The 27,687-nt window shown below is 53.4% G+C and overlaps 11 protein-coding genes across 11 annotated transcripts; 4 read left to right on the forward strand and 7 right to left on the reverse strand.

The window, feature by feature from the left end:
- Positions 1-155: 155 nt before the first annotated feature.
- On the reverse strand, positions 156-2,089 carry P170DRAFT_461834 (MDR family MFS transporter; the record flags this gene model as incomplete). Its single annotated transcript, XM_024852065.1, has 5 exons — positions 156-161; positions 284-528; positions 579-1,526; positions 1,585-1,780; positions 1,856-2,089. 5 exons carry the CDS (start codon positions 2,087-2,089, stop codon positions 156-158), a joined length of 1,629 nt encoding a protein of 542 aa, XP_024706973.1.
- An 894-nt stretch (positions 2,090-2,983) lies between these two features.
- On the reverse strand, positions 2,984-3,817 carry P170DRAFT_506619 (MARVEL domain-containing protein; the record flags this gene model as incomplete). Its single annotated transcript, XM_024854406.1, has 4 exons — positions 3,518-3,817; positions 3,260-3,454; positions 3,109-3,200; positions 2,984-3,032 (listed from the first exon to the last, which is right to left on the reverse strand). Exons 1-4 carry the CDS (start codon positions 3,794-3,796, stop codon positions 2,984-2,986), a joined length of 615 nt encoding a protein of 204 aa, XP_024706974.1. The 5' UTR covers positions 3,797-3,817.
- Positions 3,818-7,021: 3,204 nt separating this feature from the next.
- Positions 7,022-9,880, forward strand: P170DRAFT_453296 (putative anaphase-promoting complex subunit Apc5). Its single transcript, XM_024851354.1, has 7 exons — positions 7,022-7,883; positions 7,931-8,024; positions 8,069-8,480; positions 8,527-8,650; positions 8,696-8,802; positions 8,849-8,985; positions 9,045-9,880. The coding sequence occupies exons 1-7, from the start codon at positions 7,166-7,168 to the stop codon at positions 9,775-9,777; spliced, it is 2,325 nt and encodes a 774-aa protein (XP_024706975.1). The 5' UTR covers positions 7,022-7,165; the 3' UTR covers positions 9,778-9,880.
- A 108-nt stretch (positions 9,881-9,988) lies between these two features.
- Positions 9,989-10,934, reverse strand: P170DRAFT_461837 (cytochrome c oxidase subunit VIa). Its single transcript, XM_024852066.1, has 5 exons — positions 10,679-10,934; positions 10,548-10,572; positions 10,286-10,445; positions 10,220-10,227; positions 9,989-10,131 (listed from the first exon to the last, which is right to left on the reverse strand). Exons 1-5 carry the CDS (start codon positions 10,863-10,865, stop codon positions 10,086-10,088), a joined length of 426 nt encoding a protein of 141 aa, XP_024706976.1. The 5' UTR covers positions 10,866-10,934; the 3' UTR covers positions 9,989-10,085.
- A 166-nt stretch (positions 10,935-11,100) lies between these two features.
- On the forward strand, positions 11,101-13,611 carry P170DRAFT_461838 (DNA-(apurinic or apyrimidinic site) lyase APN2). Its single transcript, XM_024852067.1, has 6 exons — positions 11,101-11,217; positions 11,273-11,285; positions 11,335-11,380; positions 11,430-11,562; positions 11,616-12,325; positions 12,377-13,611. Exons 1-6 carry the CDS (start codon positions 11,190-11,192, stop codon positions 13,214-13,216), a joined length of 1,770 nt encoding a protein of 589 aa, XP_024706977.1. The 5' UTR covers positions 11,101-11,189; the 3' UTR covers positions 13,217-13,611.
- Positions 13,612-14,202: 591 nt separating this feature from the next.
- P170DRAFT_349471 (HMG-box domain-containing protein) lies at positions 14,203-15,210 on the reverse strand (the record flags this gene model as incomplete). The annotated part of the gene is made up of 3 exons (XM_024843739.1): positions 14,203-14,636; positions 14,690-14,979; positions 15,032-15,210. 3 exons carry the CDS (start codon positions 15,208-15,210, stop codon positions 14,203-14,205), a joined length of 903 nt encoding a protein of 300 aa, XP_024706978.1.
- Positions 15,211-15,720: 510 nt separating this feature from the next.
- Positions 15,721-16,622, forward strand: MAT1-2-4 (putative mating locus protein; the record flags this gene model as incomplete). Its single annotated transcript, XM_024847457.1, has 4 exons — positions 15,721-16,208; positions 16,259-16,437; positions 16,486-16,560; positions 16,615-16,622. The coding sequence occupies 4 exons, from the start codon at positions 15,721-15,723 to the stop codon at positions 16,620-16,622; spliced, it is 750 nt and encodes a 249-aa protein (XP_024706979.1).
- On the forward strand, positions 16,528-16,976 carry P170DRAFT_82848 (uncharacterized protein). The gene is made up of 2 exons (XM_024855403.1): positions 16,528-16,560; positions 16,615-16,976. Exon 2 carries the CDS (start codon positions 16,663-16,665, stop codon positions 16,891-16,893), a length of 231 nt encoding a protein of 76 aa, XP_024706980.1. The 5' UTR covers positions 16,528-16,560; positions 16,615-16,662; the 3' UTR covers positions 16,894-16,976.
- On the reverse strand, positions 16,841-17,678 carry P170DRAFT_82841 (uncharacterized protein). Its single transcript, XM_024855402.1, has one exon. The coding sequence runs from the start codon at positions 17,563-17,565 to the stop codon at positions 17,059-17,061; it is 507 nt and encodes a 168-aa protein (XP_024706981.1). The 5' UTR covers positions 17,566-17,678; the 3' UTR covers positions 16,841-17,058.
- A 1,352-nt stretch (positions 17,679-19,030) lies between these two features.
- P170DRAFT_376660 (putative cytoskeleton assembly control protein Sla2) lies at positions 19,031-23,451 on the reverse strand. The gene is made up of 12 exons (XM_024845377.1): positions 23,230-23,451; positions 23,103-23,149; positions 23,005-23,022; positions 22,824-22,899; positions 22,604-22,761; positions 22,446-22,526; positions 22,338-22,395; positions 22,102-22,286; positions 20,994-22,042; positions 20,793-20,942; positions 19,515-20,729; positions 19,031-19,434 (listed from the first exon to the last, which is right to left on the reverse strand). Exons 1-12 carry the CDS (start codon positions 23,235-23,237, stop codon positions 19,348-19,350), a joined length of 3,132 nt encoding a protein of 1,043 aa, XP_024706982.1. The 5' UTR covers positions 23,238-23,451; the 3' UTR covers positions 19,031-19,347.
- Positions 23,452-23,766: 315 nt separating this feature from the next.
- P170DRAFT_433552 (SMP domain-containing protein) lies at positions 23,767-27,057 on the reverse strand. The gene is made up of 2 exons (XM_024848521.1): positions 26,339-27,057; positions 23,767-26,253 (listed from the first exon to the last, which is right to left on the reverse strand). Exons 1-2 carry the CDS (start codon positions 26,809-26,811, stop codon positions 23,967-23,969), a joined length of 2,760 nt encoding a protein of 919 aa, XP_024706983.1. The 5' UTR covers positions 26,812-27,057; the 3' UTR covers positions 23,767-23,966.
- Positions 27,058-27,687: the final 630 nt, after the last annotated feature.

Consider the following 27,687-nt stretch of genomic DNA (forward strand, 5'->3'; position numbering starts at 1 on the left):
AATAACTGCGCCAGACATTCAACTCAGGCCATGGACAGCTGTTTCTCTACATTCATGCTCATGGTCTCATGGTGCCTCATCCAGTCAAAAGATGCTGCGAAAGTACGCCACACCCTTATTCAAAAAACGAAAAAGAAAAAAAAAAAACATTTGCATTAAGACTGTTACTATTACAGTATTTCAAGTCACAAGCTCAATCAAGCCGATGTTGTTTCGCACCTCAAGCTGCTACTGCCGCGGTGGCTGAGGTTGAGAGCTTTTTCCATCGACTACCAAGACAAACCACGGTCGCTAAACTGGATGCAACCGTCGCAATGATGAAGGCCGCCTTAATTCCTTCCATATATGCTGTGAGGATTCCCGGAATCTGGTCCGAAGGAAAGGTTGCCCGTAACTCGGTCGCGCCGGTGGTCACGACCTGCAAAGGATCGAGATCGGGGGATTCACGGGGCAAAACGCGTAGCAGGACATTTGAAAGGGCCGATTGGCCAGCCGAAACGAAGATTGCGCCGCCGATAGTTTGAACCGCTATCAATTTATTAGCTGAGAACAGTGCATAATGAAAGGGAGAGGCATACTCAAGACCATCGAGGTGACCGAGGGCAGATCCTCCGGCGACACTGCAGCTTGCGCGGTGACGACTGGCACCTGGAAGCACCATCCGACACCGAGACCTGTCAGGATTTGGAATCCAATCCATTCCCCGGAGCCTGAGCCAACTTTGAGGGTGTACAAGAGTCCCGAGCCTATCGCCGTGATCGCCGCTCCGGAAAGGAGAAACGGGGCTGCGTATCCGACGCGACTCAGAACAAGACCAGACGAGACGGTAGCGACACTCTGAGCAAGAATCAAAGGAAGATTGCGAACTCCACTATCGGCCGCAGACACGCCAGAAATGACCTGAAAGTAAATGGGCAGGTAATACACCAGCAGGAAAAAGGTACCGGCTAGCAGGTGGATATAGATCATCGCGATAAACACGTTTCTCTCACGCAGTAAGCGGCCGATCATCGCCGCCCGATCTTTCTGATACCATTGCACCAGCATATAGCTGAGCAGCAGCACACCGAAGCCGACCAGCGTTCCTATAACGGTTGAGTCACTCCACGGTCGCGAGATTCCACCCCACTCTAGAGCCAACACATAGCAAACCATAGCCCCGACAAGGAGCATCGTTCCTGGAAAGTCCAGCTGCAGCAATTTCTCCCGCAGTGGCTCGCCTAGGAATGGTAGTGGTGGAGGCGCGCGGTACAACAGAAGGATGATTCCTCCCGCGACACCTCCAATGGGGAGATTAATGTAGAAGCACCATCGCCAGGAAACGTGGCTTGTGAAGGCACCTCCGAGGAGAGGACCGACCGCCGCGGCGATTCCGTACGACGCTCCCAAAATGCCGATATACGCTGGTCTCTGCTTAGGAGGCGCCGACAGAGCGATGATGGTAAACGCTCCCGACGAGATTCCAGCACCTCCGAGGCCGGTAATAGCGCGTCCAACGATCAAGGTCGTATTGTTCCGAGCCACGCCTGCCATGCGTGAGTAACCGACTTCAGCAGCAAACCAATTTCCAGGGATATTGCTCACCACACATCAAACTGCCCACCTCGAAGAGAACAATCGCCACCAGAAAGGCCGGCTTCAGAGGGAAATACTTGTATGTCTTTCCCCACGACGCCTGGAAACTTCCCAGCGTGATGAAAAACGCCGACCCATACCAGCCCACCAATTCAATTCCACCAAACTCATCTGTTATCTTCGGTATAGCCGTCGCAACGATCGTCTAGGGAAAGGTCGGCGACATTAGTATTCACTTGGCGACGATAGCATCAATCGATCGAGGGAGGTAAGGACGCACCATATCAAGAGAGACCTTCCACAGCATTAGCAATACGCAGACAAAGAAGGGGTGGGATGTAATTCTCACAAGAAACATGCTCAAAGCCAGAGCTACCACTGTCATCAAGAGAATCCATCCTGACGTGCCTGATCCCGAATCATCGGGGCTTGTTGACGCATTCTCTCCGCGGATGGAAGAGTCGCTCTTTTCTTCCTTTGCAGAATATGCAAGGTCCGTATCCGATTGAGCCATTTCGCGAGGCGTAAACTATTAAATAGAGTAACGCACGAGATGCTCTGCTCCTGCAAATTAATTCTGCAATAGAGTGGATGGAAATCTTGTGCTTTATGTCCCGCGCGAAGGGCGCGTACTCCGCCGATCGGCGGAAGTTGGGTGACCACCATAGCAGCCCTGGGGCTGGAGTTTCTGAGTCGGCATCCCGAAATGGAACATGATCAGGCTTGAAATGGAATGCAATCTCCTAATGCCCAATTTAATGTGTGGGGCCGTATCATTTTGGCCACTGGTTGGTCCAAAGAGACACCTGGTGGCCCTGTCAGCCTTCTTCCGACGACTCGGCGGAAGAACAAAAGGACCCCAATTTCGACATCGTGCGATCGAAAGGGGCTGATACCCAACCATAAGCGGAGAATGACACTAGAGAAAAGCATTGAGGTGAATCAAACAAGGGAAAGCGGCTTAATCCATACAGGATTCGGGAATAATCGACAGCATCCTGTGTCTTGGAAATTCTACATACTGATATAGCAAGTTATGCCGTAGTACTATGTAAGGCTGGTCAGTTCATTCTCTTGGCTTATATCACCATATTTTAATTGCATAAGTCAATGTACTGACAGCCATGATCAGACTACCTGACCCAATTCAGCTAGCATGCGTGTTTTTGCTGTTCATGGTATGTTCATCGCCACGAGCTTGCACTCTCTCCACGGAAAAGCAAACGAAAATTATTCTGCCATCGGCGGTTGAATTAAAAAAAAAAAAAAAAAAGAATACGTCCATTATCATTACATAAAGTAGAAAAGCTCAGTATACGATCATTACAATCTGAGAATATTCCAGAGCCATTACCCCAAACCCATTAGTGCTCAGGATCTCCAAGCCTCCGAGAAACACAAGTCACGATCAAACATTCGTCTGTGCAGTTTCAGGCTGCGCTACTGGTTCTCGTCCTCTGAATATCAAACATTAGCATGGTCTTACAAACGCCTACCAATCAGTGAAAGAATAGCGTAGGAACATGAACATACCTCTGAAAACGAGTCACCTTCTGCAGTCGTCTCTTCGTTCTCCCCTGTCCATCTCCACCACCTCGAGGATATTCCAGAACCACGTAGAGGCCCTGTTTCTTTTAGCAATCCGAACCAGCCCACCAGGAGAAGGATTATCAGTGTCTCTCACAAGAATAGCACTCAGCAACCACAGTATCCCACCGATAAAAGCAAAAGCCAGGTTTGCGCGCCATCGCGGACAATACCCTGTGCCGACAAGAACAGGACTCACTTCGTCCAGCGGCGTCGTGTCGTAATATCCACCCCAGTAGTAGCCCCAGTTGTACCAGATCCAGCGGGAATCGCATCCGTCGGAGGCGGTTAGCTTGTAGCAGAGTTAGTTAACCAGCAGCACAGGGAGGAGAGGGAGGAGAGGAAGGGGGCTTGCATTGGCCATCAACCCGAAGCCAACCATCCAGCATACGAAGAAGATGAAGTCCAGCGCGAAGAAGTAGAACGTGCAGTGGAAGGGCGTCAGGAGGAGGATCGAGAAGAGAAGAGTAATGCACGCTATCACGAGAGAGTATATGATTCGGCCTGATTGGGGCCCGTCGCCACGATGGACGAGGTGTTCGTAGCCGGCGAGAATGCCCACCACGACGGCGGCGCTGATCAGTTCCCCGACCCGCAGGATGGGGGAGAATACTTCATGTCCGCGGATGATCATATCTTATCTCCTGTTTGGGAAATGTTGTAGGTTGGGTATGTGCATGGGGCTGTGGCTCCGGGTGTGGGCTGGATGGCAGGCGTCTTGTCATGGTATTTATCCGAGGAGAAAGCTTCCTATGTTCAGCTCGATATGCGATCCATGTGATCGCATACTTCGAAATGTTCCTTCGTGATTGTCACTGCCTGATTGGTTCGAAGCTCGACAAGAACCAATATCCCAGGTTTTCGTCGCTCGTGTTCTGAACCTTGTCATACTGCCTTCTGCGGAATTCGCGGCTGTCATCGACTTCCAGCTTCTTTGTTCTCGCTGCAAGCGAGAAGATCAGTCTAGAGTGGCCTTGTTCAGTCGGGTCCGAAGTATCTCGATCTTTTGATTGGACTCCAAGTTTTCGGTGCAACTTTGTCAGAGCTCGGTTGTACGAAGCGTACAGGCCACCTCAGAGAGAGAGGCAGGACTTTCTGCAGCTACCGTGTCTGTCCAAGGACACGTCTTTGTGCTACCGAGGTACAGCTCAATTCTGGGCTGGATGGCCAGAAAATGCAATCGTTTGTACAGCGCTCGTTGGTGAGACTTGTTGCGATCATCTGGGAACATCCCGGACCCGAGTAGCTGTTACCTGGTAAGTCTCCGAAATTGGGATGGAGTGCATTTGTTTCTTCAAGGAATAGGATTGACAGAGGGAGTTAGTACACTTACATCATAAGTTCGGTTAGTCTGTCTTGAACATCTACAGGTCGGTGCGTGGAAGTTACTCTCGAAACTATTATGAGCAAACAGGATCATGATCCCGCAAGGCCCAGTCTCGGGATTGTATTTTCTGTCTTCCGAAGTGGGCCATAGATGGAGTAGCTATAACCATCCCTGTTGGCTCCTCGAAAGAGTGAGCTTCCAAGTCATGGGTGATCTTTTCGGCACGGATATCCCAAGATGATTGCAAGGGAGACAAACAAGCATTTCATATGGTGGGAAGATTAAGTAATTCGTGATTTCCCCAGTTGTAGAACTTCGTTGGTCGAACACTCTCCCCTGTTTAAAAGAGAAAATATGAGACGAAATAAAAGAGGGGAACAATTTTTTTCTGGAGAATATCGGCAAAGTAGTCACCAACACCAGGCTCGGGGAGTGTCGGGCACATCTCCGTCGTCTGCCAATGCTCATATACTCGATTTGTCGACGATCATAAGAGAGACAGTGATAGTATGCAGAATTTTGAATTGCGAGGTAATAACTGATGCTAAGCAGTAGCTACAGTAGCTACAGTGCGACCTGGGGACCTGTAAACTCAGCGTGCTCCTCCTGGGCAAAATACACACTGGCCCCTCGGATGTAAACGGTAAATTCAGCCGGAACTTCATATGAATCGTATTCTGTGGAGGGGACATCGTTGTCAATATGTGATGCGTATTCTTTAGTTTGTTGATTGTAAACTGAAAGATAGTATCCTTTGAAGTAGACTTTTCGTGGATAGGCTACTGGAGGAAACCGATGACTGGGGAGGTTCTCCTCTGGCCGACCAGCCAGCGCATCATCGCCTCTCTAAAACCAGAATCAGCATTGATCTATTTGCAATCTTGTACTGGAGAAATGCCTGACACTCATAATCGGTTTAGTATGGTATGGGAATATTAAAGCCTTTAAGGATGGAATTCAACGTAGAAGGGGTGCAGGACCGGACTATGTTTATAAATTGTACAAAACGGAAGGATGGAGAGGTGGGTGATACATAATAAACCATGATAAGAACGAATGAAGGAATAAGATAGCGGGGTTCCAACAAATCCCCATCAAAAGAAAACAGGCGTGGCATTTGGGTCTTTGCACAGCTGACTGAAGGCCCATCAAGAGTCAGACAGGCACCTACCCTAGGGGACGATGCACTTGTAAGCCACCCAGTTCTATTGCAATTTTACCACTGAGCTAATAGGGGCTAACTCTAGTTAAATAGGGTAAATTGCGTACCGAATAGCTCTTCTCACTGCAACAAATTCCACCGAAGGCTGATGATCACATCTGCTACCTTACGCATGAGAGTGAAGCACCTGGTCACCCACCTTGACATTCTCGTCAATGCTCGACACTTTGCTAGTATCAAATGGAGGAGCGCGGATTCGAAATCATTGATTGTACTCCAGCAAGCGATCCTCTCATTCACGCGGTAAAGGCAGAAGTTCAAGATGCCATGCAGAACCATCAACAGCAGTCAACACTCAGTTGTATTCCAATCATGAAACTGGGGCCCTACGGCCGGGCCTTGTTCTATCATGGTACTGATGTAAGCCTTGGTGCTCTGCCCATTCTGACTCATTCAGTAACTAAGTAGAAAAGCTCGCAAATCGTGATTATGATCTCACAACAAGCGATGGAGCTATAATGCTAGCTGTTGCAACCGAAACCCAACCCCCATCGTACCGAGCGGCTCTTGGGAAGGTTCTTTTTTTCAGGCCGATAGATTGTCCTTTAAACAAAGAAATTGGGTTTTTGAAATGTTTCGAAGGCTCACATAAACAAACCTTTGTCATCGGCCTACAAAAGCGTACATTTCAAGTTGGGCTGGATGAAATCCTAATCATGGATGGGAATATGGTGATGCAGTGGCCCAAGACTGGCGGTGGAATCTTCATACTACAAGGAGTTGGCAAGAAAAGATAGGGCTCAGATGAATGAATCCTCTGCAATGGCATTTATAAACCAGACTATGTGGATACAATGTGGACTTTTATCTTGCCGTGATATTCTATTACTCTCAACAGATCAGCGCTGGGCTGGGCATCGTTCCTTGGGTAGATGCTCCTGCAGGATACGGTTTTTTTTAAACACCTTTCTGCAATGCGGGCATCGATATAGCCTGGAGTGATCTACTCTGGCCATTAGTGGAGTTTATATCAACACAGCAGCGAGACCATACGGGTTGTACGCTGCCGGTGCAGAAACCCACGCGTCAAAAATTGCTGTTTACAAGCAGGCATCATGAGACTGCATATCAATAGAGGAATCAAACAAAATAAAAAAAGGAAGAAAGAAAAACATACAACAGCCGGGATTCGCTGGTGGTCACCCACCCAACTACTAACCGGCCGGCGTGAGGCTTAAGTACGGCTGAGCGGACGGGAAGCCCTGTTCTCCTCACCCTGTGGTCGTATGTGCTTAACGTTAGTAAACAATGGTATATATGCTATCGTCCATCAAAATTCTCCCCACCTTCTCGATCGCGTCGCATCCCCAGGAGCCTTCCCATCAATTAATTGTTCAAGCATCCCTCTTGACGCGTTGTCTATCCCAAAGACTCGCCAGATGCTGTCCAACTCCCCATAATCACCCCCCTCGTTTCATCTCTGAAGAGCAAAAAATGCGACATCTACATCCACAATGAGTCGCTATCTAACCCCGTCCAAAATCGCCCTGCTGTGTCTCGTCTCCATCTACACCGAAGGAGTCGTGCCCAACTCATCGGTCATCCATGTGCTCTCCTTCCTGGTGTCCTGCCTGAGTCCCCTGGACGCGAGCAACCCGCATTCCACCTCGGGTGCCGGCGAAAAGCAATCCTCCGTGTCCATCGTAGACCTCGAGGACGCCCTGTCGGCCCAGTCCTCCTCTATCCCCGGTCGCTCCATCTGGGATCTCTTCCTGCGAAAGATCTGGTCCATCGACTCGTGCGATGCCCTGGAGGTTTTCTTCTCCGACGTCTCGGCCGTCCTGGTCAAGACGCGCGAGGATCAGCTGCGGGACCGCGACAATGGCCTTGCCCCCGAATCCGGCCCAATGCGTCTGTCGCGATGTTCCCCGCTGGGTGTATTTGTGAGACGAGCCCAGCTGGAGTTTACCAGGTTGCAGTTTCATGATTCGGTCAAGCTCTGGAAGGGCTTTGTTAAGTACCGCTTGCCTACGTATCGCGCGTGGGCGCGCAGAAATCCCGCAGAGGAGCAGGCTACCATTGATATCAATCTCCTCGAGCTGGGCTTGGATGCCAGTAGTCCTCTTGCTCGGGTGGCCTATGGGAATATTGAGGATGACGACGAGGAGGAACAGTACGTCAGCACCAAAGATGTCGAACGGCTGCTGGAGTTTCAGATCGGAGAATTGCAAAGTACGTGCGAGCTTTGCATTCATGATGGTAGCTGCTAACGATTCCAGGACTGGGAGGGAGAGTTCCCGACGGCATGAAGACGAAGCTGGAGCAAATCGTAATGTCGGGCGTGACGCTACCAAACCTAGTCCACTATCTCCGGTAGGTGTCCAACCTCGCAAGCTGAGCGGCGTTGACATTTATAGATTCCTTGACGCCTGGAGAGCCGGAGACTACCCGTCCTCTTTTGACAATCTCCATCGCTACTTCGACTACACCATGCACAGCCGGGACCGCAGCTCGTACCAGTACGCGTTGCTGAATCTCGCAATCCTGCAGGCCGACTTTGGATGCTACAGCGAGGCGGTCTCGGCGATGCAGGAAGCCGTATCCATCGCGCGCGAATCCCATGACATGAACTGTCTGAACTTCTGCATGAGCTGGCTGTATCATTTTGGCAAAGCGTTCCCGGAGCAGATGAAGGACGTGCAAAATACCGGCATGCTGGGCAACGAAAAGGAGGGGCTGGCGTTCCTCAAGGCGAAGTCGAAGGAAACCGAGATGTGGAGTTTGCTGAGTACCACCTTGCTCAGCGAAGCTAAGCTCGAGCTGCAAAATGTATGCTCTTCCCTGTTTCTTCTGGTTTGATTCTCACAACGTCTAGGGAGAGTCGCTTGCGGCTTCGATCGAGAACATCGTCCGGGCTTCCCACCTGAATGTCACCAAGAACCTGGCGAACTCCATGGGGCCGCAACTTCTTCTGCAGGGAGCACTATATTCGCGGATCGGTACGTTCTATCAACCAGACTCTGCTATTCTTACTGACCTTCCAGGCGTCTCGCATCTCTCGTGGCTCAGCAACGAAATCTTCCGCGAATGCTACGCCACTCGATCTCCTTTCGAAGATTATCTCAAAAGCACATTCCGCAACTGCCAGCTGGTCCGTCATCCCTCCTCGTCCTTAACCATCTACTTACCTCGTGCAGCTCTCCCAACAAGGCCGCTACAAAGAAGTCTCCCTTCTCATGAACCAGATCGCCCCAGAGAAACTCCGACCCCTCAAAGCCAACCAATACTGGACCTTCTTCTCGGGGATCCTCCAACTCCGACATCAAATATACCGGTACGCCATCATCCCCCAAGTCCACCCTCTCCCCCCGTCCCCATCTAACAAGAAAACAGCGACAACAAAACAGCCTGCACCTCCCTCCTCTCCCAACTCGAATCCATCCAGCTCCCAGACGCCGACATCTCGCTGCTCCTCGCCTTCCAAACCACCGACTTCCTCATCCGCCAATCCAACTACTCCCGCGCCCTGCACCTCGTCGAATCCACCGCCCAGTCCCTGCACCCCGACAACTTCGACATCGGCGCCCAGGTCAAGCTCCTCTGCCTAAAGGCCGCCATCCTCGAGAAGACCGGCCAGCCGCAGCGCGGGTTCTCGCTCGCCATGCGCGCCGCCAGCATCGCCTACCGCGCCCGTCTCCTCCCGGGGCTCTGGGAATCCATCGCCGTGCTAGCCGCCGTCTTGCTGGGGATGAAGGAGTTCGAGGCCGCCGCGGAACTGGTCGAGAGCGTCATGCCGCAGGTCCTCGAGGCGAATGACTGCGACCTGGCGGCGAGGGCGTACTCGCTGCTCGTGGATGCGAATATGGGCGTTGCCGGGAAACTGTGGGCTCAGGGCCAGGGCCAGGGCAGCGCGAACTCGCCGGCTAAGAAAGAGTATATGAACCGTGCGCTGGAGTATCTCGACTGTGCGTATGAGCAGTTCGAGGAGATCGAGGATATTAAGGGCCAGTGCGAGATGATGGCCAAGAAGGCCACCGTCATGCATCTTACAGGGGACTTGGTCCTGGCGAATGATTATGCGGCGAAGTATCTGGATTTGCAGAAGGGGGCGGCGGCGCGGAGTTGATGACGTTTCAAGATGGGCTGTATACTACATCGCATGTTAGAGTGTCCGAGGTGTTCACCTCCGTCCAAGTCCAAACAGTAGTTAAATAGCATAGATTACAACCAAATCAATCAGTTGAATTTTAGCTCGACAAAAGAAACCAGTCAATAAGCAGGATAGTGTTCGATCTCCATTCTCCAGTCCCTCCCTCTTTCTAAGCTTCCCCCTCGCACCTGTATCTTTCCCCAAGACCCCAAGATAAATATACATGATTGTCCCCCAACAGCCACGACTATCCGAAGCCATGGTCCCATCCATCAAGGACAGATCTAGGTGGCCTTGTCCTTGTTGTGGTAGTTGACGGTCTTGTTCCAGCTGTTCGAGAATATATTAGCATCGCATTGCCCGGCATCTTCGCGGCGTCTCAATGGCCATGCAATTGAGCATGGCATGTTCAACTTACAAGATGGTCTAGAAAACATCATACGATTAGCATACGTCACGCCACTTCAGGCCCGGGTCAACTTACCTTGTCACCGTCGCCCCAGGGGTAGTTCTTCACCCGGATGTTCTGGTAGGGGTACTCGGTGCGCTCCTCGAGAGGGGGCATGTGGTCCCAGTGCTCCCAGTGCTCCTCCCACAGGTTGTAGGCGGTCAGACCGCCCAGGACAAGGGCGGGGATGACGGCACTAGACAGGTCAGTATAGCTGCTCTGAGGGTTGCTCGTTGTGCACAGGACTCAATTGGGGGAGTCAATTGCGTCAGGGCCCGGAGGGAGGGGGGAGGCGTACTAGATGGAGAGCTTGCGCCAGAGGTCTAATCACGGCCCAACGATTGCGTCAGCTAGCTCAATTCAAGCGGTGCGGTCGGTCTCCCGCCACACTGGAGCTCAATTGCCAAATTCAAGATCTGGAAAACATACCACTGGTCGCAGCGGCGTGGTGCTTCACGGCCTCGCGCTCACGGTTGAACTCGTTGTCGGCGGCCCAGGGAAACTTGGTGCCCTCGGTGCTGTTGAAGCGACGCTGGACGGCGGCGCGGACGGGGGCGGAGCGAGTCTGCTGGGCAGAGCGCTGGGCCAGACGGAGCATGGTGCGTTGCGGGAACATAATGGCAGGAGAAGAGCAGACGTTGCCTGGTTGCAGCGGTGCAGGAGTCAGTGAAGAGAGTGGGATTATCTCGGACGTCCGCCTTTCCGGTTAACGAAGGTTTAGCGGCCCCGTGATTTCATTCCGCCAATCCCCGTTGGCTGTCGGTGCTTATGTCAGCGTTGATGTCAGGTCACGTGGACTCCCGTCGTCCTCGGCGATGTTCGTGTGCTACGAAGATCATCATCAGAGTCATCCTGCGTCCGGTGTTGCGGTGGTGCTCTGCTGTGGTATCCTCGTTGCAGTGCACTGCTGGGATACGCGCAATTGCTGTGCCCTCTCGCCATGGCGTTTCGCATCACCACCTGGAACGGTAAGCGCCTCGTCCCCGACGGACTATACCCGTGTCTAACGCATCGTCAACGCAGTCAATGGGATTCGGTATGCTTGTCTCGCGGTGTTGGCATCGATCGTCTGGCTGAGTGTCTAGAAACCCGTTCTCGTATGAGCCATGGCGCGGAAAACGCACCTTCGAGGTACCGTCAATTCATCCCTGTTGCCATACACACTTACTAATCCGTCCAGGCCATGTTCGACATCCTCGAGGCCGACATCGTTGTGTTCCAGGAGACCAAGATCCAACGGAAGGATCTCCGAGATGACATGGTCCTAGTCCCCGGATGGGACTGCTACTTCAGTCTCCCGCGGGTCAAGAAAGGTCTGTCCTGCCTCGGGCCATAGCTGTTGCGAGAATCCCACTAACAAGGACAGGCTACTCGGGAGTCGTCATCTACACTCGCAATGCAACCTGCGCGCCCATTCGCGCCGAAGAAGGTCTCACGGGCGTGCTATGTCCGCCGAACTCGTCGACTCCGTTCCGCGAGCTCCCCGAGGACCAGCAGATTGGCGGGTATCCGACGATGGAGCAACTCTCGCAGGTGGCGCTGGACGCCGCTACGCTGGACTCGGAAGGCCGCTGCGTCGTCTTGGAGTTTCCGGCCTTCGTTCTCATCGGGGTCTACTGTCCGGCTAATCGCGATGAAACGCGTGATTCCTTTCGCCACGGCTTCCTGGACTTATTTGACGCGCGCATCCGGAATCTGGTGGCCCTGGGCAAGCGGGTTTTCGTCACCGGCGATATCAACATCTCCAGAGGGGAGATTGACGCGGCGCATGCGGCCGAGGCGATCCGGAAGGGCGCCACCACGGACGACGAGTTTGTGTCGGCGCCGGCGCGTCGCTTGTTCAATCAGCTGCTGGATGGGGGGAAGGTCGTCGGCCCTCGTGACGACGACCGCGAGCAGCCGGTTCTGCACGATATCTGTCGCGCGTTTCATCCGGATCGCCGGGGGATGTACACGTGCTGGGAGCAGAGGATCAATGCGCGGCCAGGGAATTATGGATCGCGGATCGACTACGTTCTGTCGAGTCTGGACATGCAGGAGTGGTTCTGCGATTCGAATATCCAAGAAGGACTGATGGTAGATTCTTCCTAGCCCAGAGATGACTTCCTGACTAACGATTCAATGTAGGGATCTGACCATTGTCCGGTCTACGCCGTTTTCAAAGATTCCATAACCCATCAAGGCACCGACGTCCACATCCGCGATCTCATGAACCCCCCGGGCGTCTTCCACCGCGGAGAGCGCCAGATCGAATACACCAACAAACTCCTCCTCCCTCTCTCCGGGCGTCTGATCCCGGAATTCGACAAACGACGAAGCATCAAGGACATGTTCACGCGAAAGCCGACCACCGCCGCGCCAAAGGCCACGCCGGCACTAGAACCCCCATCCACATCTATGCAACCTTCCACCGAGACCCCGACGACATCCATATCGGACCAGACTCAGTCTCCAAAAGGAACCGTCCGCAAACGCACCGAACGCCCCGATCCGCCTCCGCCCGTCAAACGCACCAAGTCCATCCCCACGCCCGCGTCCGCACCATCAGCAGGCCAAAAGACCCTACAAGGCTTCTTCAAACCAAAGCCCACTCCTCCCTCCGACTGCCCTCCCAACAACCCATCCCTCCCATCCTCCCCTTCCAAACCCAAAACCCCCCAAAAGCCGACTCCAAACCCACCCAACGACTCCATCCCTCCCTCACCACCCCACCCCCCAGACTCAGACACCGTGATCGACCCGATCGCCAGCAAAGAGGACTGGACGAAGCTGTTCACCAAGAAGCGGCCACCCGCATGCGAAGGCCACCAGGAGGAGTGCGTTCGCATGACCACCAAGAAACCGGGGATCAACTGCGGACGGGCGTTCTGGATCTGTCCGCGGCCGCTAGGGCCGAGCGGGAATAAAGAGAAGGGCACGCAGTGGCGGTGTCCGACGTTTATGTGGGCGAGCGATTGGAATCCGTAGGATGGTTGTCTCTGGATTGGCTTTTTGGTAGAGGAGGAAGTCCTTGGATGGGTGGATGGTAGATTACAGTGGAATCATCGCATCAGGATTAAGACACTGGCATTGATAAGACCAGGTTGTCGAGCAGCAAACAAATATCCCCAAGCCTCTACAGCGGCACATGTCAGATACTGTATACATCTACAAAAGCCATGATCCAGCAATCAACCAAAGAACCACCCCATAGCCACCCCGAACAGCCCCAAACTTCCAAGCAGTAATGAACCCAACTCCATCCTGCAAAGTAGCATCTGCATTGACAGGCCAAGCTTTTGGAATTGCGGCTGCATGCATCGGGTCTTTGCGCGTTGGTTCCACGTGGGTTGGTTGTTGGGTGGCTGGGAGGGATCGACTGGGACTTTCCGGGTCTGAATTCTTTTCTTTTCTTTTCTTTTCTTTTTTTTTTTTTTTTTGGACCTGAAAGGGGAGGGGGATGGAGGTCTCAGCCTCCTTGTTTTTTGATAATCGGTTTGTTGTGATCTAGAGGGTAGGATAGGGCATGAGAGGTCCGGGGAGGAGAATTGGTCTAGGGACGGTGCTTTCGTGTCTAGTCTTGCCTTACTGATTGTGAGAAGACGATACTATCCTATCCTATCCTAGACTACACACAGACCGACATGCTCGTAGATAAATTGTATGTAATTAAGCACCTGTGCATGCACGCATGTATTCATCAATACCAAACTCCGACTTGCTTTCGTCAGATCATGAACGCCGTAAAAAGCACCACCCTTGCAGAGGTAAACTAGAAAGGACAAAAGAAACCAGATAACGCAAAGAAAATCGTCGAAACATCCGTAATACACTGTCCTGGACCAGTGCGCATGCAAATATGTGTACAGGGGAATGGAAAATCAAGCCAATGCCATAAAGAATAACGAAGGAAGACATTTAGAAGCGGTTTGAGAGCAGAAAAAGGCATGAGAAAGCAGCAGGTATTTTCGTGCTCAATAGTAGTCGGCAACGAAGTCGGAGAACTCAAAGCTCTCGGAGAACGGATTGGCCCTGCCGTAGTCCTCCTGCACTTGCTGGAGCAGATTGTCAAAGGCCTCGTGGTCGAACTCAAACTGCTGCTCTGGCATTATCATGTCGATACCCGCAAGACCATCGTTCAAGGGCATTGGCATCTCCATCTCCGAGTACATGCCGGGAGTAGAAGCGTCCGAAGCATCATTAGTCGATATGGGCGACTTGGCGGACTGGCCGGTTTTGGTATGCTGGCGGGAGGAGGCACGACGCTTTCTCTCGGAAGGCTTGCGAGGGGAGTAATGGTAATCGGGGTGTTCTTCGGCGTGTTTTCTTTTCAGATCCTCGGCCTGATGACGGAATTGCATCTTCACGTCCTCGGTTTCAGCCTTCCACTGTTTGCCAAGGATCACGGCTGGTGCTATCAGTCAACCGCCAATAAGTCAAATGAAATAGGAATTAGCTTACAAATTTCGTTGTTCGAAAAGGCAGGATATGCTTCTTTGACCTTTGGATGGTGATGCTGACGGTACAGAATAAACGCATTAGGCGGTCGAGGAACTTTGGCGGGTTTCGCTGGTATGCCGGTCTTTCCCTGCACGTTGGTGGCCGATGCAATAGCCTCATGCTCAAATCTCAATGTTCTGTCGTGACAGGCAACCGAAATAGCAGTTCCTGAAAAAGCCGGAGTGCGCATGACACGGAGAGCATTGATAGACTCATCAACAAAAGCGACAACAGGAGCGCCAATGAGAGCGCTGTCGAACCATTTAGTTTCGCCTGTGTAAGTTCATCCTCGTGTGGACTTACCCGAGACGAGCCTTGATTTTGTCCACATTGCACTGGCCGATCATGTCGACGATGTTGATGGGAAGAAGAACCTCATTGTTGGTGGACTGAAGATTGCCCAAAGCGTCCTGCCAAAGCAGCTCTGTCAGCTTGTCGGTGGATTCGACAGTTGACTTCATGGCGATAGGAACAGCAGCCATTGTTGGTTTTGTAGAACAGAATGTTTATATGAAAGATATGGGAAGAGAGAAATTGAAATCATGCATGTCCGAGTGGGAAGGTTTGAGGGATGAAAGAAGAGACAGGGGGAGAGAGTCACGGAGAAAGTAGCTCAAAGACACTGTCTCGAAGGCCAGGGTCTCAAGGCCAGGATTAATGGAAAGCCCCGAGAGGACATGGCAAGTGAATCTGCGGTTCAGCTGAAGGTGGGAGGCTGGTGCCTTTCTTTGTTTGCCTAGACACGACCGCAGTGAATACCGGAGGTCTCAATTTACAGGATTATTCCATCTCTAACTGGTTCCTTCGCCCCGATCCCAAAATAAAACCCACCTCTCCTGTGATCTTCTTCCTCTTCTTTCCATCCTTCCTCACCACCTCGTCCTTTCAACTTTGTCTACAGTTTAACTTTCTCCCACCAATAACCTTCAAGCCAAACAAGCCCACGCCTCTCCCTTACCCTTTTCATATCCTATTGTCTCACATCCTTCACGATGGCTCTCGTTGATACCATCATGAGATATCTGAGTCGTGTCTCCCAAGATGAGAGCATGTCTCCTGATCTGAGAGAGCAGGCCACTTATATTGGTGTCGCATATCAGTCTCACAGGAACATGTGTCGCTTGGTGGCGCAAGTCAGTGTCTTTACTCGTGGCGAGTTCATGATTCATCCTTCTCATAGAGTTAATCTTCTTGGCGAAAACCTGGATACTGCTGTCCGTCGTCATGCCAAAGAAGTGCTCAATGCCATCTCTGATCATCACACCGTTCCCTCTCTTGGCGACCTCGAGGGCCACCCCATCGAGCTGTATAGCATTCTTGATGCTCGTATTGAGCGTGCTATGACTGGCGAAAATCGAATCTTGTTTCATCAGGAACTTCTTATCAACGAAAAGAAGGCCAATGGTGACCTCACCAGAATCATCAGGAAATTCGGTTATCACTACATCTTCCGAGCTGGTCTGCAAGAATATTACATGACGTGAGTCTATCTCAATGACAATAGCATCTTTTCTCTACTAACTTTCAAAGCAAAACTGTCGCCGCAATGGTCAACTTCTTCCGACCTGATGGCCGTGGCGATGAGTTCCGTATCAGTACCCAGCAAACTTGCTATAACTTCTTGGAGGCTCGTCTTCGTTTGAGTCCAGAGGAAAAGGCCAACTTGATTCAGAGGACTCGCTGCTTCCCTGAAGATGCTCACAAATTTTGTAAGTAATTCGAATGTGTCGCTGTTAGCCTTTCTGACAATATTATAGGGAATTGGCTGGAGAAGCACCGTAAGGCTTACCTTGCGATGAAAGCTGCTTTTGCCATTCTCAGCACTCTGGAGAGTAAGAAGCCCCAGACTGAAACTTCTTGGAGACAAAGCTCACCATTCAAACTAGGAAGATAGAGCTTCGGTTTTCACCAGGCACAAGAGAGAAATTTTTACGATGCCACGTACTTACGATCTCACGACACACGACACGAGCATAGAATCTGCATCACGGTACAATCTGCGGGCCATACCAGCGATGCATAGCGATCGGGATTTCCTTGCTCATTTTTCTTGCTGCTCTTCTTCTATGCATCTTTGTTTCCATTTCTACGTCTTTCAAGTTTCGTGTCTTATGCATGTTATTTTTTTCTTCTGTACTCTTTCGTCCGTGTCTCATCCCGTCTGATTTCTGTGCATCACGTTTCCTCTCGACCAGCATGGGACTGTCATTCGGCTCGTCTCCCTCGGGATTGACAGGTCTGTCGAACAACCCTCTGGTCTGATGATAAGTCAGTGTGTACTGGGATTGAACGGACGTTGTGACTTTTCTGTTTTGTTTTCTTGCAAATTCTTATTTCTTCTGTACTCGTCGTTTCTGTTCCTCTTGTTGTCTATCATTCTTATCTACACTCCTCCCCTGCCGGTCGTTTGTTCTTGTCTTCGCCATTGATTCGACTACTTGTTTCTTTCTGGGCTGTTTGTCTTTCTCATCTCGGGAACCGTCGAACCAGACGTCGCTACGGTGCTGTTTGTCCTTCGGGACAGGGCCGTTTGGAGCGATGGATTGAGTTCGGGGATCCGTGAGATTCGACAAAGACGGAGCTTCTGGAGGGGAGTCGGTCCGAGTGATGACTGGGGAACTCGACTGTGGGCGTTTTTTGACTTTCTTTCGTTCTGAGGAATGGAGGCTTGTCTGGGGAATGGAGTACCTGGCTGGGGTGGTTACTAGTCTAGGTTTATCCTGTCTACTTGTTGATGGGGGTTTTTTTCTTTTCTTCGGTGCTATTTTTTCGTATCTACTTTGTTGTTTCGCACTGTGGCTATACAGATGCATTCGTTTGTTTATCCAAGTCGCCATCGGAGAGAAAAGGTACCGGGGCGCAAGTGCTGAGCTGGATCGTTAGCAGAAAATCACAAAAACAGGGGACTGTAATTAGCTCATGCCACTCAATTGAAACTTTTACTTCCGGATCTTCGTGCTTTGGGATCTTCTGTAGATCTTCGGTCGTCTGGGCATGACTTGGTCAGGGGACTGCCTTCCTGCTGGTCCATGGATCATGGCTAGTCAACCTTCTCTGCATCGCCTTTCCATCCCTCTGGTCGCCGCTTGGCTACCTTCCCTCGTCCTTCATTGATTGGATGAGCGAGGGATGGATCCTATCGAACTTACCATCCCTCTGGCATCTTCATCCAGAGCCAAGCTCAAACTCTGTCTCGAACAGGAAAGTCGAAAGAAAGAACGAGAGAATCAAAGAATCGTTCTAGCTTCGTCTTCGTCGACTTCCTCAGGTCGGTAGAGTTTACGTCGAAGCCTCGTCTCCCTGTCCCAATGTCTATCTGCGCTAACTAACTTCCGTTCCTCAGGACCTAGAATCTCCCTTCCCTGGGCGTCGAATCAGGAATCGAAGGCCCAGCGCTATTCCATCCAGATCAATCCAATCACCCGCAGTCAGAGAAAGAGACAGGGGGAGTGGGCACGCCCAGACGTCTCGCACCCAGAGCCAGATCAACCCCAGACCAAACCCACGTGTGAAACCGTGAACGTGGCTTCAAGTGTGACCGGGACGACCCTGCATCTTCTCTTCCGATCAGGTAGAAAGGGACCAATACTCTCCGTCCCCTGACCAGGTCCAGTCTCTCGGGTCGAACATGGAATGAGAGTCTAGTCTAGGCCCATACAAACTCATACCCCTGCATCTTACATCCGATATCCATCCTACAACCCAGGCACCGTCCTATCTACATCCCTAGTCCACCAACCCAACGAAACAGAGAACCAAAAGCCAACGACAGAAAAGACCGTCCTCAACCGCATCCCATCCTAACCAACCAATCAACCGTCCAGCACACAGACCTGACCAGATCATCTCCAACCCAAGACCGCACCCAAACCCACAAACAAAGACAAAGACGGGACCGACCGACCAGCGCCTCTCGCCACTCCAAAAACGTGGTCTCGCACAGCCCCGACCAGCATCCGTCGGTCATCAGTCATCTCCAGCGGAACGGAAACGTCACGACGAACAAAGAAATGTCACGCCGCCAAGAGACGACGCACGACGACAGCGGAACGGGCAAAGTGGAGACCTGCAGGTTGTCTGCAGATTCTGGAGCTCCGGAAAAAACAACAGGACAAAGAATAAGTGCGCGTGTTATGGTTTGGTCTGGGTCCGGGGCCGGGGGTGGATCGCGATGGCTTGCACTAGTTCGACTCCGTCTATTTCGTCCATTCGGTGGCTCGGTGGTTAGTGGCTGCTTGGGATAGAATGTGGGGAAGGAAAGAGGCTGGAAGATAGTTCCGATGGATTGGGGTCTTGGACTTTGGGATTAGTTGTTTGGGAGATTGGGATCTATATCTAATGGGTTTGCGGTGTGTCAATGGGACTAGGAAAAAGAAGAAGAGAGAAAGTACAAATAAAGGCTAGCTAGATGGATGGAGGGATCACTATGAAGATGATATGCACATGGAAAACCCTCGAAAAGATGATCGCCTAGAAAATGGAATGGAAGGGACCAAAAAGAAGGAGAAAAGAAGAAAGGCACAGCAAGACAACATCCAGGGGAACCAAAACACTCCGCCACCGACCGCCACGCAGAGATGACTTCTCCCCATCCATGGATGACGGGAATCGAGTCTCCTCTAATCTTCCTGGTACGAGATCTTACGCATCTCACCCAGACGCTGTCGGGCCCGTGCGAGGCCGTTCTCGAGTTGAAGGATTTCGACCTGTCGGTGGCGTTAGACTGCATTCGAAACAACAAAGAAACCCACGCTTCGTGGGCCAATGGAAGCCAGAAGAAACTCACCTGCTGCTCCATCTCCTGCACCTTGAATTCATGCGAGCTAAGCTTGGTATAGTCGACCTTCTCCGTATCATCCTGGTTCTTCTCCCGGATGATATCCTGCACCTGTCGTACGAGAGCCCGGCACGCCGCCCCCACGGCCTTACTGGCCGTCTCCAGTCGGTCCTGCGTCTTGCTCATGAACGTCGCCTTGACGCGACTGGCCGCCACCAGCTGCGCCGTGCTGGCCGCCACGTCGTTACTGGCCACGATCAACTGCTCCGGCGAGTTGCGCCCTGAGATCACCCCGTCGGCCGTCTCGATCAGCGTGTTGGTCGACGACGCCACGGCCTTCGCGGCCGAGACCAGGCCCTCCGTCCATCGGTTGTTCTTCTTGTAGAACGCCGTGCGCGACGAGCTGCCCCGCCCCTCGCGTACGATCTCCTGCTGCGACTCGGTGGCGGCCTTGATCAGCTCCGCGATCGCGTTGGTCACTGCAATGGCCGCCTCCACGATCCAATCGTGGATGCGCAGCTCGTACGTCGAGTACCCGTCACGCGGCTTGCTCTTGAGCTTGGCCAATCGCTGCGCCGCCGCGTCGATGGCGTCGGCCGCCTTGAGCAGTTCCTTGTCCACCAGATCTCCCAGGTCGCCGTTCGTCGTCAGCTTGCTGCTCTTGGGCGCGAACGCCTCCACCTGCTTTGACAGACTCTGCAGGTCGCGCTGCACCTCCAGGTTGTTGTTGATGACCACGTCGGTCTTCTGCAGGGCCTCCAGGCCCTCCAGTCGGAACGATTGCAGTCCCCGGAAGAAGCGCACCGTGGCCTGGGCGGCCTTGCGCGCGCCGTTGGTGAGCTGGTCGGAGCTCTTGTCGTCGTTGGCGAACCGGGTCAATCCCTTGGTGTTGCTGAGCACGTCGGCCACCGCGCCCGAGAAGATGGACACGGTCCGGATGATCTCGGCATGCGTGCTGTTGGGCCCGTCGGCAATAAAGTTGTTGAACGCCGTGGAGAACTCCGTGGCCGAGGCGGACGCCTTTTCAATCTGCGACAGCACGTAGGGGGGCGAGGCGTTCTGGTTTCCGGCCTGGTTGGAGGAGTCCAACTCGTACAGCGCGTCGTCCACGCGTTGCACACCGGTCTGCAGCACGGAGTCGATGATATCGGTGATCTTCGATACTGTGCTGTGCAGCACCGCGTCGATCTGGTCGTCCAGCTCGTTGTCGGCATCGCCTTGGTTCTACTCCAGTTAGCTTCTCGGACAGATTCTATCAAAAAAATATTATCCCAGCGGTTAACGTACCAGCTTCAGCTCCTCCAGCTCCATAAGAGCCTGTTCCATTCCGGACTTGTAGACTTCAATCTCCTCGTCCTTCTCACGAAGGGCCAGGTCCTGGTCACCCTGGCGCTCCGAGTTCTTGCTAGTGTAATCCTCCAGGGCGCGGTTCTTGTTCTGTAACGGGTGTCAGTCTTGGATCTCTCTGTCAAAAGGTCCATTGCTTACTCTCAGCGCTTCTTCCAGATCCGCCATCTCCCGGTTGTACTTCGACAACAAGGTAGAGATCTCCGTACCCTTGGCACGTTCGGCATTTTCTGCCCGTTCGATGGCAAAGCGAAGCTCGCGCTTGACCTTCTCCACCTCCTCCTTGTTGTTGCCGGTCAGACGATCCCGGTCGTGCAGGGCACGGTCTCGTTCACGGATCATGTCCGCAAGCTCGAGGTTCTTGGTCTTGAGCTCGCGCTCCAGCTTCTCGCGTCGCTCGATCGCCTCGTGGGCTGACGCCGCCTTGATCTTCAGGCTCTTGGTCGTCTGCAGGAGGTCCAGGTGTTCCTGGCGCAGCTGCGAGTACAGCTTGGCCAAGGCTTCGTACTTCGACCGCCAGGTGTTGACTTGCTCCTGCAGCGACCGGATCTGGTCGTCTCGGGAGGAGTTCTGCAAGTTCAGGTTCGAAGTCAACTGGTTCATCTGCTCCTCCAGGTCCTTCACGCGACGATCATACTGCTGCAGCATCAGTTGATCCCGTTCAAACTGCGCCCGAGCATTCAAGTTCTCTTGTTCAAGCTCCGCCAGCCGGCCCTGGGTGTGGGTGCTGAACTGGTCGCGCAACAGCTGTTCCTGGGCCAACCGCGCCTGCTCGGCTTGGAGACGCTGCTGCTCTTCGAAGTCATTCTGGGCCTGCTGCTGCGCAAGGATTTGCTGGCGCTGTTGTTCCTCCCACTGCTGCTGCAAGCGTCGCTGCTCCGCTTCGAACTCCTCCTGCTGGCGCTTGGCTTCGGTGGTCCAGAAGTCGCTGATCGGCTCGGGTTCCGGGGCGGACGGTTTCGGAGGCGGAGTGGGTTCGGCCTCGAGCTCCCTGGTCGGTCGCTTGGGCAAGGCCGGGCGTTCTTCATCCTCGCCCAGCAAGTTGGGCGGGTCTTGGGGCAGCTTGGGGATCGTGATGAGGCTGGTCAAGTAGCGCAGGTTCGAGCATTCGTAGTAAAACCGAACCAGACGGTAATGTTGGGCATCGTAGCGACCTCGAAGGGGCTCCAGGGCCTCGGCATCACCAGTAGCTATAGAGATCCAAACATCAGCTTCCGGAATCCATCCTCACAACAAGAATATTGCCTACTTGTATGCATAGCCCTCAGCATGCTGGTAATGAACTTGTAGATGCCATAGCTCTCTTGCACCAGCGGCACCAGCGAGGAGATCCGGCACTCGTTGTTCGTTCCCGACTGGAAATGCGAGAAGATCAACTTCTGGAACGCATCGATCTGATCCTGCAGAGTCATGAGGTCGGTAATGGTCTCGTAACTAAGCCGCTCATTAGCCAGTCATCCAGTCGAGCCGGAGTATAACACGTACCCCTCATTCGGATCGTTGATCGTCTTCAAACTAATATACTCCTCGTACTCGAACAGACCTATATCACCTCAGCAATGTCCGACAGTCGTCCTTCGATCAATCTCATACCATTGAATTCGGGGTGGTTGCGATGGAACGCCAGCTTGGACTCGAGGAAAAAGACATACTCGCGAATCAAAGGACCGTAACCTAGTACTCCCAGTCAGCACTCGCAATGATGTTACCCACCGGGTCCATGACCCCTCCCCCTGAGGTCCCTGACATACCGCGAATACCATCTCCTCCGACACCGCGCATCAAGCTGTCCACCCAATTGGCATGCTGCTGCGCCTCCCGAACCACTATCGGGTGTCCTTCCTGCAAAACCTTGTGTATTGTGATAAGCGCTTTATAGGTCTGGACTTCGTCGGCGAGGACAGGCTGGCTAGACGTTGTCGAGGCGGGTCAGCTAGCATTCGGGGAGATTCCATTCCAACAGCCACCTACACTTTCATCCCCGCCCAGAAGGCGGCGGACGACTTGTGGTCCCATGTGTACACAATGCAACTCCGAACATGTTTACCTGCAGACGGCCACGTTAATCAGGGCCGGCAATTCACGGCGGTGCGGATCGCGTCAACCGAATGGGAGAGGGAAGGCAGAGCGAGGAATCGGGGCGCAAGCATACGTTTGGGAGCGGTTTCCTCTGGAATTGCAATCAGGTCAGTCACAGTGATCGCGCGCGGCAGCGGTCGTAAACGTGCCATGTGTCGGGACGCAACTTACCGATGCTGGTGGCTTTGCGAATGTTAATCGCCAAATCGGCCTCCGTTCTGTCCGCGACAGGTCAGTGATCTCTTCCGATGCATCCCTCCGGCGACTCCTCCTCCAGCGGTGGCAGATCCAAACGTACCGACTCATCTTGGCGGCTGCAGGCCAACTCGCTGCCGACGAGGATCAGGGGAGTAGGCGACCGGTTCTGTGCGGCGGGAGCCGGTGGACCCGAAAGTAAACGGCGCAATTCAGGAACGTCCGACGAAGAGGACACGGACGGGCAGAGATGAAGAAAGGGGGAAAGAGTGGAAGGGGAGAAGAGGAGACAAAAGAGAGTAACGAGAGGCGTAACGGGGGGAAGAGAAGGGCATGACGTTTGGCGGGAAAGCTGACGCCTGAGGCCCATCGCCGGTCTTGGCACCGCCTCCTGATCGAAGACCCTGCGAGTTGGGTCGTCGTCATGCGTTAGGCAGCCTTCGCTCGGCCCACGAATGGAGTTTGTACGTCTGCAGCTTGCGTCTGCACGCTGAGAAGGCAGCCGTCTTCTGGTCAGTGGCAAATCCGGCTTGAATCCGGCTCAATTCTCCAGGAATGCGCGTTGTCTCCTGAACGCCGATCTAGAAAGTATTTACAGTTACTCTATACACTTGATCTACACACTACAGAATACTGACGGTCCCAAAATCTTGAAGAGCAATGGATTTGGCTAGAAATGTCGGATCTGGTTTATTCCCATGAAAGCAAGTATCGCAAATTCTCAAACGCCCGCTTCCCAAGACACCATGTCGGGTTCGCAAAAAGAAAAGATCACGACTTAAACACCGAGCCGTCTCCGGTCTATATAAGCCTCTTCACCCAAGTCATCCACCATTCCCGTCACGGAAGAATCCCATCGGTTGCCGATAAGATCTCCATACCATGTTTACCATGACCCAGGGAATGGTGATCTTCAGTGTCCTGATCATGTCCCTCGACTGTCGGAGCGCTGGTCTGCGTCTCCTCGGAAGAAGGTGGGCGTTGCCCCTTCTGCGGTTCAGGCAGGTCCACATCAGGAGTCACGTCGACGGCCGGACTGTTGGGAGCTGAATCGTAGGGAGCCTCGACGACCAACAGCTCGTCCGGAACGTGATCGCCGTCTTCCGGGTTGAACACCGGCTTCCGTCGAGGCAAAGGGGGCTTGGAGACGGGCCTCTTGTGCTCGTCTTTGGTCGACCCATGAGGGCCGTCGGGATGAACAGGTTTGCGCTTCGGCGGGGCACCAGAATTCCTTTTGAAGGCAAATCTCTCGGGAGGTGGCAGGGGGGTCCCTGGAGGAGGTAGCGGATGGCCGCGTCCGATAGGCTCCTCCGGGGTGCCCGCAGGACGAGGTGGCTCGGGTTGATTGTGGTTTTCGCCCTTGCCAAACATGTTCCAGCCCCATTTCCTGGCCACGGAGGTTGCCGTTCCGATCGAGATGGAACCCGGGGTTTTGTTGTCCGAGGATGCGGAGGTGATGGATTTGGTCAGGGTCTCGAACGTGGTGCGTCGCCGCGGTTTGCTGCTATTCAATGACGCGGTGGAGCTGGCGGCAGCACTCCTGAGGTGCAGAGACGAGTCGCTGGCTTTGTGGTGGATGGAAGAGGAACGCCGCGGCGAGTCATTGCTGAACTCCCCGACGCTCTCGATGGACTCGACGATCGACGGATCCCGACTCTGTGCAGCAGCGCCGTCCATTCCAATTTGGCTGTCCGCAGGCGGCGAACCGCCGGGCGTCTTGGCCGGGGAGGACGGAGGAGATCGGCTGGAGATTTCAATCATAGCGCTAGTAGCGCTGCTTTTCTCGTCGGTCTTGCCGTCGTACGTAGCCTTGTCAACGTTCACGTTGTCCGCCGTAACCACCGGATCGGCGGCATGAGAAAAGGTCTGGGATCGAATTGCCCGTGGAGGGGAGCCACCGGATTTTTCGATGGCGGACGACAAGGCGCTGGTGTTATGGGGGCCCGAATTCTCCTTTATGGACCCCTTGGAGCCCTTGCGAGATTTCAGTGACTCGGGAGGCGCAGGCTCGGAAAGTGCAGGTGCACTCATCGTGCGCTCATCCTTGGATTTCAGCACTTCGATCGACTCGTCTTTGGAGCCGCTTGATTCCTGAGGTTGTTCGCCAGATTCATCCGGGATCTCGGTCTCGGATTCGGGTTTGGGGATCTCCCGCTGCCAGATTCCTCCACGGAAGCGTTGCGACAAAGTGTCCAGGAACGGCACGTCGTCCCAGAAAGGCTGAACAATACTTTCCGCGACAACCTCCCGAATCCGACTCTCGATGGTGCGGAGGATGATGCCGTATGTGATCTGCTTCGAGCTAACGATTGGTTCGATGTCCATGGACATGTTCGGCATGGATTCGAACGAAATCCAGGCACGATTGCTGGGAGGGGGCTTGAACCGGATCAGCAGGTGACCCTCGAGCTTTTTCAGCACGACGGCCAAAACGATGTCGACCTCCCGGGCCTTGAACCGAGGACCCAGGTCTATGCGCACCGTGGCGGAGATCTCCACGCGGAAGTTGCCCGTATACTGAACGTCGGTTTCCACGCAACAATTCCCGTCGACCGTCAAGTCCTTCAGTCGGGGATTGATGATGAAGGGGGCACCTTCGCCCATGTCGATCCGTTGCAGGCCGATCCGGCTGATGAAGTTCGGTTTATTGACGCGGGAGATCTTTTTCGTAATCTTCTTGCGAATAAACTCTTCCATCTCCGGCGTCTTATACATGGCAAGGAACAACCTTCCCAGCACGGCGTTAATCCATCGAGTCTGCAGCTGCTCCTCGGAAGAATGCAAACGCTGGACCAAGGCAATGATGTGCCTCGTTTCGAAGGATTGGTACTTGGGAGGGCCGTCCGACGAGTTCCCCATTCGAGCCTGATTCTGGAGCATGGCGAAATAGAAATCCTCCTTCTCCGACAGGTTCTCGGAAAAGAGGAAGAAGGGAGGAGTTGGTCCGCCCAGGTCTCCCAGCGATTCCAACCGCCGTGTCAGGGAGATGGCATTCCTCTTCAGCCATAATTCCCCCTCTTGGATCTCTCCTTCCCCGCCGTAGATGCTCACGTCGTGGTGGGCGAGGGAGATGACATAGCGCACCTCCACCTGGTGTTCATCGTCATACAGCATCAAGTGGCCATGCCTGTAACATGGCGCTTAGCAGCTAAACTCCAGGGTGGTGCCAAGGAATGGAAAGGGTCGCAGGGGAAGGACTGTGGAAGAATTACCTCAAGACAATAAAGAAAACGTTCCGCGCCCTTTTCCCATTTCTCCCATTCGCCTTGGACGGCTCGATGGTCGGGGTCTGCTTGCGGTCGAATAAACTCCTGTACATAGTTTGGTAGACGCTGGGGCTCTCCGCGGCGATCACCTCACCCGCCGGCGTGGTTCGCTCGGGAGGCTTCCCATTGACTCCACCAGGAACATATTCACGACAGACGGCGAAGTATCCGGCCGCGACGTCAGGCTCGTGCGTGCGATGGAACTTGTCGGCCAATTCATCGGTGCCGGATTTGAGACTGTACTGATCGTCGGTCGCTCGCCGGATCGGATCGTGTGGCAGGTCGCATGGCTTCTGGGCCGGCGGTGGGGGGGATCGGAGGGTCAAGTAAGCATGGAGGAAGAGGAGCGACAGGACGAGCGGGATAAAGGTAAGTCCCCCAAGGATGTAGACGAAAAGAAAACTGGCGAGCAAACCCATTGGGAAGTGGTCGGATTAGAAGAAGGACAGCAACGAAAGGCCCATCCTGGAGGAAGCGAGGGTGAGACAAAGCAGGAGGTTGGTCGGAAGGTCGGATGGGTAGTAAGTTAGCTAGCTAGCAGTAGGTTCCTGGGAGGTCCTGCCCAAACACAGCACCAGATGAGACCAGCTCTTAGAGAGGCGGGGGAGAGGACATGTGTCGAAAAATCCGAACGAAGGGAATCAGGGACCAGGAGGAAGTCGGACGCAAGACTGGGAAGGATGACGAGGGTCTTGCGCAGCTGCTGGTCCAAGTACTGCGAGGTACTCCGGCCGTACCTCAGCGGTGACCAGCCAATGATTTCATGCCGCTGCCGAATCATCCGCGACTCGCCGTCATTTTTAGACCGGAACAACACTGTTCCGCCGCTCCCGGTACGCTCACCGCCCGGGCGTATCGCCGGCGGCGGCGTCGAAGTACCTCGGCGGTATCCACGCGGTACTCTGGTTGACTATTAATACGCAGTATATAGATAGCCCTATCTAGAATATGTACACCGACCGAGCTGTATATCACGCATTCCTCGGTAGCATTCCAGTCTTCTATCCCGTTTATAGTGGTCGCGTCAGAAGAGAGAAGAGACATAAAAGAAGAAAAAAAGGAAAAAAAGAAATTCCCGGTCATCCATCCCAGCACAATCGAAAACTATAGAACATGTAACAAGGTCGAAGGAAAAGAAGTAAACAGACACAGAATGGCGCGAACGCAATGGTACAGGTGGAACAAAAATAGTGGTACATTGACATTGTTCGAAGGCTCAATGGAGAAAAGTTTCTCGGTCGATTGTTTCCTCGTCGATGTCGGGAACAAATTGGAAACCGCCGAAGGATTCTGAT

This window comes from Aspergillus steynii (genome assembly GCF_002849105.1).
Source record: "Aspergillus steynii IBT 23096 chromosome Unknown P170scaffold_2, whole genome shotgun sequence".
In the NCBI taxonomy this organism is placed as follows: domain Eukaryota; kingdom Fungi; phylum Ascomycota; class Eurotiomycetes; order Eurotiales; family Aspergillaceae; genus Aspergillus; species Aspergillus steynii.

Bases quoted from the DNA above. Each gene is read 5' to 3' on its own strand.
- P170DRAFT_82848 (XM_024855403.1), top strand. From the start codon at position 16,663: ATGCCACGTACTTACGATCTCACGACACACGACACGAGCATAGAATCT.
- P170DRAFT_453296 (XM_024851354.1), top strand. From the start codon at position 7,166: ATGAGTCGCTATCTAACCCCGTCCAAAATCGCCCTGCTGTGTCTCGTC. The intron at 8,803-8,848 runs GTCCGTCATCCC...TACCTCGTGCAG, and splicing joins CATTCCGCAACTGCCAGCTG to CTCTCCCAACAAGGCCGCTA. The intron at 8,986-9,044 runs GTACGCCATCAT...ACAAGAAAACAG, and splicing joins CTCCGACATCAAATATACCG to CGACAACAAAACAGCCTGCA.
- P170DRAFT_82841 (XM_024855402.1), bottom strand. From the start codon at position 17,565: ATGGCGACTTGGATAAACAAACGAATGCATCTGTATAGCCACAGTGCG.
- P170DRAFT_376660 (XM_024845377.1), bottom strand. The intron at 22,527-22,603 runs GTATGTCAGGGA...TGGGAGTACTAG, and splicing joins CGGAGGAGATGGTATTCGCG to GTTACGGTCCTTTGATTCGC. The intron at 20,943-20,993 runs GTAAGCAATGGA...CACCCGTTACAG, and splicing joins ATCTGGAAGAAGCGCTGAGA to AACAAGAACCGCGCCCTGGA.
- P170DRAFT_461837 (XM_024852066.1), bottom strand. From the start codon at position 10,865: ATGTTCCCGCAACGCACCATGCTCCGTCTGGCCCAGCGCTCTGCCCAG. The intron at 10,573-10,678 runs GTATGTTTTCCA...GGCCGTGATTAG, and splicing joins CCACGCCGCTGCGACCAGTG to ACCTCTGGCGCAAGCTCTCC. The intron at 10,446-10,547 runs GTACGCCTCCCC...TGACCTGTCTAG, and splicing joins TGGCGCAAGCTCTCCATCTA to TGCCGTCATCCCCGCCCTTG.
- P170DRAFT_433552 (XM_024848521.1), bottom strand. From the start codon at position 26,811: ATGGGTTTGCTCGCCAGTTTTCTTTTCGTCTACATCCTTGGGGGACTT. The intron at 26,254-26,338 runs GTAATTCTTCCA...GCCATGTTACAG, and splicing joins GTTTTCTTTATTGTCTTGAG to GCATGGCCACTTGATGCTGT.
- P170DRAFT_461838 (XM_024852067.1), top strand. From the start codon at position 11,190: ATGGCGTTTCGCATCACCACCTGGAACG. The intron at 11,381-11,429 runs GTACCGTCAATT...TAATCCGTCCAG, and splicing joins GCGGAAAACGCACCTTCGAG to GCCATGTTCGACATCCTCGA. The intron at 11,563-11,615 runs GTCTGTCCTGCC...TAACAAGGACAG, and splicing joins TCTCCCGCGGGTCAAGAAAG to GCTACTCGGGAGTCGTCATC.